The sequence below is a fragment of the Cyprinodon variegatus genome, unplaced genomic scaffold (assembly GCF_000732505.1).
Source record: "Cyprinodon variegatus isolate N-32 unplaced genomic scaffold, C_variegatus-1.0 Scaffold334, whole genome shotgun sequence".
NCBI classification, from domain to species: Eukaryota; Metazoa; Chordata; class Actinopteri; order Cyprinodontiformes; family Cyprinodontidae; genus Cyprinodon; species Cyprinodon variegatus.
In genome coordinates this window covers 147,055-160,714 of record NW_015150787.1, presented here as the reverse complement: position 1 = coordinate 160,714, position 13,660 = coordinate 147,055, and the positions used below count along the sequence as shown (strand labels likewise).

The 13,660-nt window shown below is 41.0% G+C and overlaps 1 protein-coding gene across 2 annotated transcripts in view; it reads right to left on the bottom strand.

The window, feature by feature from the left end:
* LOC107091389 (spectrin beta chain, non-erythrocytic 4-like) overlaps nt 1-13,405 on the bottom strand; it is a 60,746-nt gene extending 47,341 nt beyond the window's left edge. Inside the window, exons 1-2 of one of the 2 annotated variants that reach the window (XM_015385261.1) lie at nt 12,783-13,405; nt 12,419-12,573 (exon numbers count right to left, since the gene is read on the bottom strand). In XM_015385261.1, coding sequence (XP_015240747.1) covers nt 12,419-12,541 — 123 coding nt within the window. In that variant the 5' untranslated portion in view covers nt 12,542-12,573; nt 12,783-13,405. The other variant, XM_015385262.1, reaches the window with a different exon arrangement.
* Between the last annotated feature and the right edge of the window lie 255 nt (nt 13,406-13,660).

Here is a 13,660-nt window from a genome sequence, read left to right as displayed (position 1 = left end):
TCGCTCCATAAAAGACATTTCATCCCAGCGCTGTGTGTCCCTAGCCTCTATCATCATCATTGACCCCTCACACCCCCACCATGGACTAACTCTAAATTAAGTCAGAGGCTCTGCATCACAGTGAATACACCTAACCAAAACAAACACATAAAAAAAAAAGGAAGTTTTTCTACTACATTGAGAGGGTATGAAGTGTCGACTGCTGGCGCTGACTGGACCGGACCTCAGCAGAGAGCAATGAGCCACCCATCGTCAGCCAGAGGAGGGGGGCTGGTAAGGCAGGCGGGGGGAAGCACTCAGCCGCCTGTGTCAAGGCTGCCGTCACCGGGTCAGGTTCGGTTGCTCTGTCGGATTCGGTTGGTCCGTCCCTCAGCCGGACCAGCCCCGGAGCTGATGGCTTGGTTCGAATGCCCGGTGTGTTTCGACTAAGTGCTGCACTGTAGTCGACCAAAATCCTGCATGATTTTGAAATTCCCCCCAGAATTATTATTTTTTTTGGTATGAAAAGTACATATCCGAGAAAAAGAGGACGTCTGGTTACCCTACCATTACAGTGAGTGAGTGCTTGTTGCTATGATGCGTATTTGCTCAGCAGCTTTGCTCGTTGTAATCCAACCAATCAGCGCACAGCTCATCTAAATATTCATCAGCATAAGGAAGAAAACCTGTAATTTCATTCTAGGGCTCTTAACCAGGCCTGCATTAGGGCTCATAGAACAGCAAATATACCATTTTCCGTCTAACCGATGTTACACACCCTATTCAGAGACCTTGAGGACCTTCACTAAATTCCCTATACAATCATTATATGACCCCTAGACCTCTAGATAATTTTTTGGGCTCCAACTAGAAGACAAAGCAAGCAGCACTTCTGGATTTTAACAACACCCACAAAGGCCATACTGTATTAGTAAGTTATACATCCAGTATTGTGAACAAATTCTTTTCCATGAACAGTGGATCCCTGCAGCTCCTCCAGAGTCACTTTGGGCCCTAGCTCTGCTTTCCCACTGACCTGTTTTTGTGAGTTCTCTAATGTTCTATTACAAAACACAAAGCCCTCAGAAGATCTGCATTTACCTGCTGGACTTTGCTTAATTTTAATGTCTGAAAAAAGTGTGTGCACTGGTTAGAAGGGGTTTCAGAGGATGATGTGCTGCATTCAAATAGACACCAGTTTCTATTAATAAAAAAATATATATGGAATTTCCTTCAACCTAATAATTTGAGACTGTATGTCAGTGAATTAGTTAATTTACACAGAAATGTAACAGAGATTGTGAGGCCCTGTATAATATTAGCCTGTGTATTTCTCTGTATTGTCAATGAAATCCTGCAAACTAGAAAGTATCTAAGAGAATGCAGATGATGGAAGAAACAGAATGAGAGCCTAAAATAGCTGGGCACAACACCTGTCCATCCTACTGCAGGGGACCTCCCTGCTGGCAGAGAAGCAGCTGAATAGAGCAACATTTGGCCTTGGGCTGACCAAAAAGGACCCATGCTATAAATAATATAGACCTGAATAAAATTTTATGTGGAGGAAATAACAGTAGCTTGTAGGATAGTCTTTTGTGAGAGAAACCTTTTCCAGAGACTCCTCCACTCTGGTGTACTGCAATGTCAAGCATAAAAAGCAATATATTTTCTCCATCTCAAATAAAAAAATTGCAGAGTAAAGTGCCTTCTAGCTACTGTTTTGTTCTAACATGTTTCAGACAGGTGGAGCTGAAGTCTATGCTTTCTCTCCCATAATGCAGTGCTGTATTTCCTCTCTTGGCACAGGCCCTTTGCTTAACTGCTGCTAGCACTCACACTCTCCCTGCATCCCTCTCATGCTCCTTTCTCAGCTTTGCTTTCCCTCTCATATTGCAGAGCCAGCAGAAAGAAGGTTGCTCTCTCCTCCTCCTCCTCCTCTTCTCGGCTTCACGAACACAGGAGGTGAGGCAGAAAGAGAATAATCAAAGGTGGGAGGAGGAGAGCAGAAGTAAAAAAAAAAAAGCAGACTATAGAATGAAGGCACACGTTTATAGGACAGAGAGGCTGACGTAGTGCTGCACTCCAAGAGATCAGTGGGATCTGATGGCCAATTTTAAATCAAATGTTCAAGGTGCTCATGACAAACATTGTGAAAAATTTAAAGTCCAGCACAGATAAATCAATGGCAGCAGCGTACATCCAAAATCTGCTGGCTTTCTTGTGATGCTGACACAGCAATGCTGAACAGTAGGTGGGATGAAAGGGTTTATCTAATAAAAACAATGAGTGCTTCCAAAATTACTCTTTTGCACAGTTATCAGCACATTTAAATATAATTTGTCATTTTATATTTTGCTTTATGTTCAGATGTTTTTTCCAAATCATCACCCTGAGGATTGAAGGAAAATGGAACCAAAGAACAGTAGGGTACAGTTACATTTCAATGCACACTTTCCTAATGACTGCTTGGTTATATTGTATGTTCTAAACAATAGGAAAAGTAGAATTAAAACTTTACCCAGGATCATTGTTGAGTTGTGCAGCAATCCTTCTAGGAAGTATTTAAACTCAGTTCTGTTTAAGCTTTTATATGCTGAAGGTTTTCAATAGCCTTTCATTTTTGCTTTTGATTAATATTACCTTTGCATGGATCGAGGCTGCTGTCACAGTTGAGTGGAGGTTTTTGAGCACCCAAATGCAAAGACCAGGAGGCAGAGGTAAGTCTTGCAGATTTAATGAAGCAACTTAGGCAGAAATCCAAAAAAATCCAAAATACTGAGAACCAAAAATAACATGAGGGAAAACTCAGATAGGAAGCCATAGACCAGGGAACAACAAAACAACAATCTAGCACTGAGTGACTGCAGAGTGGTGTGTATATGGGGAGATTGAACCAAGACAGGCTCAACAACAGATTGGGAGCAGGTGTGGGCAAGACCGAATAGGAGGAAGCAAAGGGGAAAGAAAAAAGGCACAAGGGGGCAACAGAGGGTAACCAAAGTACTCAGAACTGGTAGAAATCTATTACAAAGACACAGAATAAAGAATCTAAAATTAAAACCAAGCAGAGGGCAGAACCCTCATACCTCCTTTAGTTAAAAAAAAAAAAGTTAAGGCGTCTATTTACATTTTACTCCAGTAAATGATGGCGTGATGACCTAGACTAGAGATATAAGTTCCATGCTCTTGACTCTTAGTTTTCTCAGAGAGTACTATTAATGTTAAAAGTCCTGTATGTATATAGGGCTAGATCAATAGTATTTTAGAAAGCACTCTATTCACTAATTCAACCATTTAAACCCTGAGGGCAGGCAAGCTTGATCATAGCTACAGCTGCCCTGGGGCAGACTGATAGAAGTAAGGCTGCAGTACATTCAGCACCATGGGGCCTCCTGACCATGACCAGCAGGCAAGATGGGGAGCAGGGAATCAAACTGGCAACCCACAAGTTTACAGGAAGTAACCCTTAAATACCATCATCTTCCCCATCATCCTCATCATCATCCTCATCATCTTCTTTCACATCTTCATCATCTCCCTCATCATCCTCCTCATCCTCATCATGACCCTCCTCCTCATCCTCCTCATTCTCATCGTCATCATCATCATCATCATCATCATCATCATCATCATCATCATCATCATCATCATCATCATCATCATCATCATCATCTTCTTCTTCTTCCACATCTTCATCATCTCCATCATCATCCTCCTCATCCTCATCATGACCCTCCTCCTCATCCTCCTCATTCTCATCGTCATCATCATCCTCCTCCTCCTCTTTATCCTCCTACTCATCATCATCATCATCATCATCATCATCATCATCATCATCATCATCATCATCAGTGTTTGAATTTGTGTATGAATGGGTGAATAGCAGATAAAGCACCACCAGAAATGGCATCCTGTTACACCGATCAGAGGTTACTAAAATTATTGGTGCTTTATTGTATAAATTTGCCAAAACAATGTGTTCCTCCTTAAATATCTTTTGGCCTCTTTCCTGATCTGACCCCTGTTATGCAGTTTTACCGTTTTGATTATGAAGTTTGTTTGTAAAGCAATTTGTGCGATGTCTGTGAGAGGTATAACTAAACCTTTACTTGTAAACATTTGCTGAAATACCGGGTGCTATTGACTTGATTACCTGTGTTACTGGACGTCTGGACCGGTTGTATGCTGGTGAAGATTCACAGTCATCCAGGTCATAGTCATTCCAAAGAAGTTAAAAAACAAACGATTGAACTTTCCAAGTTTCCAAGTTTGAAGACGATATGCTTCCCATCCAGGGAGCTTTCTCAATTCTAAATGTCTGGAGTAGCGTTGAATTCCAGGCTTATAGAGTGGCAAAAAAAAAGCCTTGTTATGGCTTAGAAAACATGTACATTGAAAAAAAAGAACAGTTCCACCCCTTAGTAATTGGGAGTTGTTGAGGTTGTTGTTGGCCTGCAAAACCTGATACTGGTCTACGCCTCTGAAAAGGGAGCCGTTAGGGTCATTGTTGGCCTGGCTGACCAGGTGAGATGTTTTGATACCCTGCATGCCGATGAGGATTGAGATGATAGCAGGAAGGAATCAACTAACGCTGCGTTATAGGTACCATCCGCTCTGTTGAAGGTTGGAAAACCTACATATTAAGGTTATTTTCCACAATCGAAAGAATCTTATATTAATAATAATTTGAGACTGTATGTCAGTGAATTAAAGAAATAATCAGTAGATTATTTAATTGTATTCATAGTGAACAATACACTGTAAATAATGTTGAACATACAGATTAAAATCCGGCCTTGTGAAATTCATAAAGCTATTTCCAAGTTGTCTAACAATAAAGCCACTGGGTTGGATGGAATCTCAGCAGAGCATTTAAAGTATGAAAGTGCAAAGCAAGCTCCTCTACTTTCCATTTGTTTTACGGCATGTCTTATACATGGCCTTTTATCTGACTCTATGTTAAGTGTCCTGTTAGTACCCGTCACCAAAGATAAAACTGGGAAGATTGGCAGTTCTGATAATTACCATACAATAGCGTTGGCCAGTATAGTTTGAAAAATGATTGAATTAATCCTGCTGACCAGGATTTTAGGGGTTATCAAATCTACAGATAACCAGTTTGGTTTTAATGTTAGGCTGGGCACAGATATGTGGAGATATGCTCTATAAGAGATTATTTATGAATATAATAAGCAGAACTCTTCAGTGTTTATTGATTTACTATATGCATCAAAAGCATTTGATAGGATAAATAACAGAAAACTTTTTATGAAACTGGCACAAACAGGTTTAAAAGAGTATATTATTTGTATTCGGTCATATTGGTATGCTCAGCAATCACTGCAGATTAAATGGGGGGGACTGTGTCTTGGCTTGTATCTGGATGAACTATCAACCAAGTTGGGAGCTTGTAACATTAGTTGTGTGGCTGGTAACTCTGTAATTAATTGATGTATGGAGCTGATTTAGTAATATTTAGTCCAAGTACTGCTGTGTTACAGCAACTACTTAACTTTTGTTCTGAGTACGGTCTGGGACATGACATTAAGTAATATTATAAGCATTCTGATGGCATTTTAATGAAAACATAATGTGTACAAATAAGTAATAGCTGTATGTACCATACGTGTAAAGGGAGTTTTATGGGGCCCCCAGGAACTTGGGGCACTAAGCAATGTTTGATACAAAACGTCTTCAAACTTGGAAAACAAAGTCCAGTGGTTTGTTTTTAACTTTTTTGGAATTAAAATCCAGTATGTCTTCATTAGTAAATATCAATAGCTTGGATTATAATTTCAAGTAGAGTTATTAATCATTAATCACAAGGAAAACATTGTCTTTGTCTATTCCATTTGTTAACTCTAAAGGAAGTTCATTCAGCAATTAGAAACAATCGGTCGCTGTTATAAAACAACCACAGAACAAACAAACACAATTAAACTAGGGTGCACTTTTATTAAATCAACTCATCCCTATTCCAGTATTACTGTGTTTATTAAAATATGGGAAAACTACAAACTGCTGAAATAAACACAGGATACATAAAAGAACAAATAAACATGGAAGAAAACCAGTAAGTCCTTGAAGCAGAGTCTTTGATAATGTTCAGTTAATTAGCTCAGCTTTTGCAATGAAAATGTCCATTAAATCAGCAGCATAGATATATACAGTAAACAGATTTTTAACAGTATTCTTTGCTAACATTCAGATCAATTAAGTTTCACTTAATCCAACCATGAACAGATACCAATGAGCAAAATAAATTTCATGTTAAAGCATTGAAATGTATATAAACTCAGAGATGATGTGTGGATGTGAGGCGTCTCTTGTCAAAGTAACTGATAGCTTAGCGGCTAAAACAACAGGCTAGTCAAGCTGGCCCTTGTAAGATAGCAGCTAGGAAAGAAACTAACAGGACAGAAAACCCAAAATGTCTGACTGCGCCAAAAATCTAGTCATAAAACTTCCTTAAACTCATAAACTGAGCTGCCCTCACAACCCGCTGTGTTGAACTGGACTGACTGCCTAAAGGTGCAATCATCCCGAATATGGTGTCCATTGTGAAGATGATGAATTTATCCCTACACAAAAAGCGCAGAGAAAAAAGAGAAAATAAGAACAGTCACCGCTCCATTTCCTCTTCATGCTACTGGATAAAACTGAAGTCCAATGGCGGCACCACATGGAGAGAATGGAACAGTGCCTGCTGAATTTGAAAGCTTTACTTTCTGTCAGCTTTTCTCAGTCAAAATGGAAGACAGAGACATTATGTTGAAAGCATAATTTTCACAAAGGATAAAATAAGGAATGCTCTGAGGTCTTTAGATGGCTTTAAGAAAATCAGTTTTAATTTAGCCCTAAAAGAAGCCCTAGAAGTTCATCATCCTTCCTTACCTCCAGCACAGACCTCAGTCTGTCACTGCCTAACGTCTGGTCGGATGGTGATGTCATGGGACAAAATTAGAAAACATTCTTTGAATAGCAGAACAATAAAACAACAGTTTAACCTTCAGAAATCTGCACTAAAGTAGTAATAAAAAAGAAGACCACTGATTTAAATTTGAAGGGTAATGGTTGGGATGGCAACCTCTCGACTAGCGAAATGACAATCCTTAATATCTCTGAAACAAAAGTAAAAACACATGTTCTTTTTTGTTGTTATAAATTATAATTTTAACTGCACAAACTGGAACTAATGAACCACGAACCAATCAGTTTATTTGCTGATTTTTTTCACATGCAGCTGAAGCTCCTTCTATTGGATGATGCGGTGCATGGTGTGAACACTACATCTGAAATGCAGCTCGGTGAACTTGCTGGTTTGTTTCCATTTCAGTCTAAATGCACCTTGACAAAGGAACCCCACCAAACTAGTATTTCTCCTTGCCCAGCAAAAATACCTCTTAAGAGAATGATTCTTAGATATTTTTTTTATTGTCATTTAGTATATACAGAGTGTTACAAAATGAAATTTCGTTTTTTTTTTACAGCTTTCAGACCGTACATGAGCAGCAGCTTAGCCTCTGCAAAAAGTGCAGCAGTGATCAAATGTAAAAATCATTGGAGAATAAACATGATGCAAAATGGATTTACATGGAAGTTCAGAGCAGCGCAAAGACAAATAAATATGGTGCAAAAATGCAGTAGACAAACATTTTTTGAACTGAGTTCTTTTTGGTTTGGTGTTATCGGTGTGATGCAGAGTCTTTGACTGTATTTAGAGTTTCTTTCAACAGTTCAGCAGTCTGATGGTGGTGGGTAAAAAGCTGCTTCAGAATCTGTTGGACCTGCATTGTGAAGCCTCTTCCCAGAGGGCAGCAGGGAGAACTGTCCATGGTGGGGGTGGGAGGGGCAATTGATAATGTTATGGGCTCGGGAAAATCAGCGCTGGTATGAAATGTCTTTTATGGTGGGAAGAGGTGCCTCATGGGTGGGGGCAGGTGGGCTCTCCTCATCCTCCGCAGGAAGTACACGCTTTTGTGCCATTTTGTGCACAAGAATTTGGTGCTGCTCACCACTTCTACAGCTGAGCTGTTGATGAGCCGCGGAGCAGGGTTAGAAAGGTTGTTCCTGAAGTCGACGATGATCTCCTTTGTCTTCTCCACATTCAGGACCAGGCTGTTATCTCTGCACCAGCCCACCAGCTGCTCCGCCTCTTCTCTATAGTCCTGGTCGTTGTTGCTCTGATGAGGCCCACCACCATGGGGCCGTCTGCAAACTTCACAATGTGATTGGTGGTGAACCTGGGGAGGCAGTCATGTGTCATCAGGGTGAACAGCAGGGTGCTCAGGACGCAGCCCAGAGGGAAGCCTATGCTTAGGGTGATGACATCAGAGGTGTTCTGTCCAACCCAGACTGACTGAGGTCTGTGTGTGAGGAAGTCTAAAAGCCAATTGCCGAGGGGTGTATGAAACCCAGCTGTATTCCTTTCAGATGGTGTGAGATGATGGTGTTGAAAGCTGAAATGAAGCCCAGGAACAGCATCTGCACATGGATGCTCTTCTCCTCCAGGTGTGCTAGGCTCAGGTGAAGAGCAGAGGAGATGGCATCTTCAGTGGAATGGTTCCGTCAGTAGCAGAACTGAAATGGGTCTAATTTTTGGCGGAGACTGGAGATGATGTGTTATTTAACCAGCCTTTTGAAGCACTTCATCATGATAGGTAGTCATTGACTTAAAGCATACTGGAACTATGGATTGGTCCAGCAGAGGGTGTTAAAAACGTCTGTTATTACACCAGCCAGCTGACCTGCACACTCCAGTGTGTTGCTTTCCTACAGCAGACATGAGCTTCTGAACATTCAGAGCTACAATTCTAACACTTCTATCGCCGATCTCTGACTCAGAGATCTTCGGAACACCGAAGGCTGCCAACTCCTCACAGCTTGGTGGAAGTGTATGCACATGGCAACGAGAATGTAAACAAAGGAAGGGTAAGCATTGAGGGCTGCGAACTAGGCTAAAGCTAACACCACACCGGCTCTCTTTACCCAGCATTTCCCTGGCCAATAAAATGGATGAGTTACGACAATCCATCACAAATGACGGATAGATTATTGACTCAAAAGTCATGCTTTTTCATGACCAAACAACAGCTGCAGGACAATGGTATCCAGCTAACAGGACACCACACACATCGAGCCGACAGGACAGCAGATGAGTCCATCAAGACCAGAGGCAAAGGTTTGTGCATTTATATTAACAAAGCTTGGTGCACAGACCCTTCTACTACCGAGAGACATTGCTCACAGATCGTGGAGTTTTTAATGGTCAAATGCAGACTTTATTACTTTCCAAGGGAATTTACTTCTGTCATCCTCACTGCTGTTTATATTCCCCCGGATACTAATGCCACGCTAGCCATGAAAGAACTTTATGCGGCCATTAGCAAGCACCAAGCATGCATGTTTGAATTTCCCCAAATCTACATTTAATTCCACTTAGCATCAGCTTAATATTGTGACCCATCTATTGGCTTATAATAAACCAACCTATCTTGTCTGGTCAAATTAACCACTACTGGGCCGGTGCTATAATAGCCCAGCGGTTCGGCTGGAAATAACCCAATTTGAGTTTTAGTCCAACTGTTTCAGAGTGTAGAACAAACATAAATCAAAATAGAAACTAAGAAAACGCAGGAGAAAAATATTTAAAAATAGAATCAAATCCCAAAACAGCCCAAACAACCAAGTCATCAATAAACATACAAATTCTCTACAATCCTACGCATTTGCAACTTCAAAATGTTTTTGCCCCAAAGTACTAGGCTACACGTCAGTTATTGGAACAATGAACTAACAAAGCTTTTTCTTGTCAGCATGTCTACTTTTGTGTCACTGACTTCAAGCCTGTAATAATTAGTTTCTCTTGTATCTAGTAAATAATTTATGGGAACGCTTACTACCACCATAGTGTGCAAAAGATCCATAAAGTCTAATCATGTTTTAATGTATTCAATGATAATTAATAATTAAAACAAAGGGAAAGGGCAACAGACACCTTTATAATATTAAAAGGGATTTAAAGATGTAAATACATTTCAAGGTGGTCAAGGCCTGATGAAATTCACAACCTTTTCAAAAAGTAAAGGTGCTGTGTGACATGCTGCAGATTTTTTTGTGTGACATTTTGCAGATGCAAATATGCGACAAGTAATTTGGACTCAGAACTACAGTTATTGGAATATTCTATACAGTCAGTAAGTTTGGTCTTTTAAAAGGGTTTTAACATTCCCATAGGAATGAAGGGAACAACACCTGACTTCAATCTTATTTGTTCAACAGATTTTGAATGCAACATAAAAAATGTGTCACATCCATATCCAGCTAAGTTATTTTATCTTATTCCCACCTCCATGTTTAAATAGGATCAATATATCCCTAAACAGGGACATGTGCTGCAGGCTTTTAAGGTTGCTGTAATCAAACCTTAGATCAGATCATATATATCGAAAATTCTTGTTATATCTAAAATTCTTGAGAAAGTAGTTGCCAACAAGTGTGCGATCATTTAAACCATAATGAACTTTTTGAAGAGTTTTAGTCTGGCTTTCGAGCTCATCATAGCACTGAAACAACTCTGGTGAAAGTCACTAATAATATTCTCATGGTCTCAGATAATGGACCTGTATCTGTACTTGTCCGGTTCGTACTCAGTGCTGCATTTGATCTACTTGATCATAATATTCTTTTAGAAAGACTTGAATATTTTGTAGGGATTAAAGGAACAGCTCTAGACTGGTTTAAATCGTATTTATCTGACCGATTTCAGTTTGTTCGTATTAATGATAAATCTTCCTCATGCTCCAGGGTTACCTGTGGAGTACCACAGGGATCAGTCGGCCTCAGCAGATGACCGCTCCAACTGAGTCTGGTTCTGGTACTACTGGAGGTTTCTTTATGTTCAAAGGGATTTTTCCTCTCCACTGTGGCTACAAGCATGCTTGGTGTGAGGGATTGCTGAAGAGGCAATGAGGCAATGCAATCAGCTGGTTTTCCCATCTGACTGGATGATCTGGTTGATCTTGATCTATAAAGTGACCTGAGATGACATGCTATGAATTAGAGCTATATAAATAAACAAAGTTGGGACTATTTCCATTTGAAGTTTAGACCTGTCTCTATCCTGACATGGCTACTGGCTGTGTTTTTGCTCTTTTTTATCCTTTTGATCTGGAAATCATCACATAGTTCATCAGTTTAACTCATGGATATGGTTTACCAATACCTTCCCTAACACAGAAGGTTTTCCAAGATCAGAGGATCTGTTTACCTGTTTGTATCTGCCTAGGTCTTCTTAAACATTCAGTCAGCTGAACTTACTCCCTAAAGTCTCATGAGATGACATATGTCGTGAATTGGGGCACACCTGAAATTAATTCAAAAAACCATGTTGCAGTCATTTTTTAAGTATAGTCAGTTGCTACAGCTAAATGTTTAGTAGCTATGAGCTGACAACCACTATCGAGTTCTGATAAGCTTCTACACTCGTTTATGAGATTACCACATAAAGTTCATCAGTATGAAGAAAAGAAAAATACAGTCATCCCTCCTTCACGATGCTGCACACTGCAATTTGCTGGTAGATAGATGGCTTACGCTCTGTTCTCTAACGTACAGCATGGGTAATCCATCTCTTTTGGAAGAGATTTATTGCTGCTGAAAACAGATATTTATGGTTGGACATGCAAATATTTTTGTTCTGCTCAAGATTAGGTATGAAAATCAAAACAATCCTAAACAGATGTTGAACATAACATCAGTATGGCCACAATAAACAATTTCATTTTTATTCCGGCTACAGTTAAGAGATTGGTATCTTGCTCTGTTTTCATATGAAAGCAGTTTTACCCACAGCATGGAGTCATGTGGTTAAAATATACCAGTCCAGTCCTCATCATCACACATTGTGTTCACAAAATGGATTTTATATTTTTAATGTAATAATCCACTCTCATAATTAGAGGAAAGTGTAGTAGAATCCCATAGAAAGTTACATTTCAATAGCCTGGACAGCATGGAGGGTATTCTGCATGGATGGAGCTGAAGGGCTAAAAGTCAATTGAGATAAAACAATAACAGACTGCCAACTATAATAGATCCTGTACTATAGATCAGCTTTCTGCAATTTACTGCTGCAGTTTACATTTCATTCATCTCATTCTGATTTTCTGCAGCCTCCTAGTCAAACTCTTTTGAGTGCAAAAAGGCTGAAACAGGCCCAAACATCGGACCAAATGTGACAGTGAAAGTGACACCAGTGTGATTTCTCTATAACCTTGAGGCTGTAACAGGATGTTCCTCAGCAATGTGAAGATGGAACAGCCGCTGATCTCAGAATTTCATCTTCTCACTTCACCACTCCTAACTCTGCTTCTACGGATTGTATCCCCTTCAGCATGTGCTGCCTTTCTGCACTCCCCCCCCGGTCACCCTCACTTACCTGTTCTATCTTGGCCAGCCATTCCTTATTTCGGGCCAGCTCTGCCATAAAGGCCTGGTGTTTCAGCCACTTCCTGTGTAGCTTTTGAGCCTCATCCCGGGCCGTGTCTCGGGCCATAAGCATCTTCTCTTCCACCTGCTGTCCCAAACGATCAGCTAGGGGAGACAAAAATAGCCACCATCAGGAGTCCAGCGTTCCAGTCAGCCCTTATTCCTTCCCACAGGACGTCCTGCCTGGCTCCTATACACAAAACCCACCCGCTTTGCACTGTAGGGCCTAGTTACCTGTGCTGTCACCACCCACACCAACCCCCCACCAGACACCCTTTTCTGAAAAAAAAAAAAAAAGAAATCAAGATAAGCACCTCAGCAGTGGTTCCAATGGAAGTTATCAAGCCCTTCCTCAGGGTTGCCCCTTGGTCCTCATGCCCTACCCCTTCATGAATCTTGCGGTCCTAATGCTGCAGTGCCTGCTAGCCAGTCTCTGAGAAAGCAAAAACCACCAGAAGGAAAAAGGAGGAAATGCACCAGTGACAACACTGGTATAGATCCTCACACACATCCAAGATTCCTTGTAAGTTCAGATGTTATTTTATAGTCAGTTACAATCCAGTCGACAGTCAGGCTGCAGATGTAGCATAGCCACCAAAAAAATCCTTCCGCTGGGGTAAAATCTGACCATCCACAGCTTGCCAGTCCCAGTCAATCTGTAGTCCTTTCTAATGATGCTGTAGAGAGGAGGAGGAGGAAGAGTTGAAGTGGGAGGAGCAGGGGGAACAGGATGCAGAGGCAGTGCAGAAGAGCCTGGATTTCTTGAGCCATCTGCAAATGAAATGCATCATTCTCACCTCTACTAAGATGCACAAGCAGGCTGGTGTAAAGCAACAATCTGCTTCCCTTTCTGCAAGCGTCCCCCCCTCATCCCGTGAATGGCTGAGCCGCAGATGCTGCAAGCTGCTGCATGCTGCTGCAGTACTTGTTTCTCATCTATGCTCCTCTGTGCGTGTGTTGGTGCGTGCTTGCGTGTGTGTGTATGTTCAATCACAATCAGCACTGCAGTGCCGAAGCAGAGTGGGAAGGAGGGGAGAAAGGGGGAGGCAGTGAGAGGAGAGGGGGAAAGGGAGACTGGATGAGGAAATGGAGAAAAGGGTAGTACCAAAGCCAGAAAAAGAAGGGGAGAGTGTTGTAAGTTGGAACAGGGAAAACATGATGTTGGAGCTAGAAAAAATGGAAGGTGGGATCG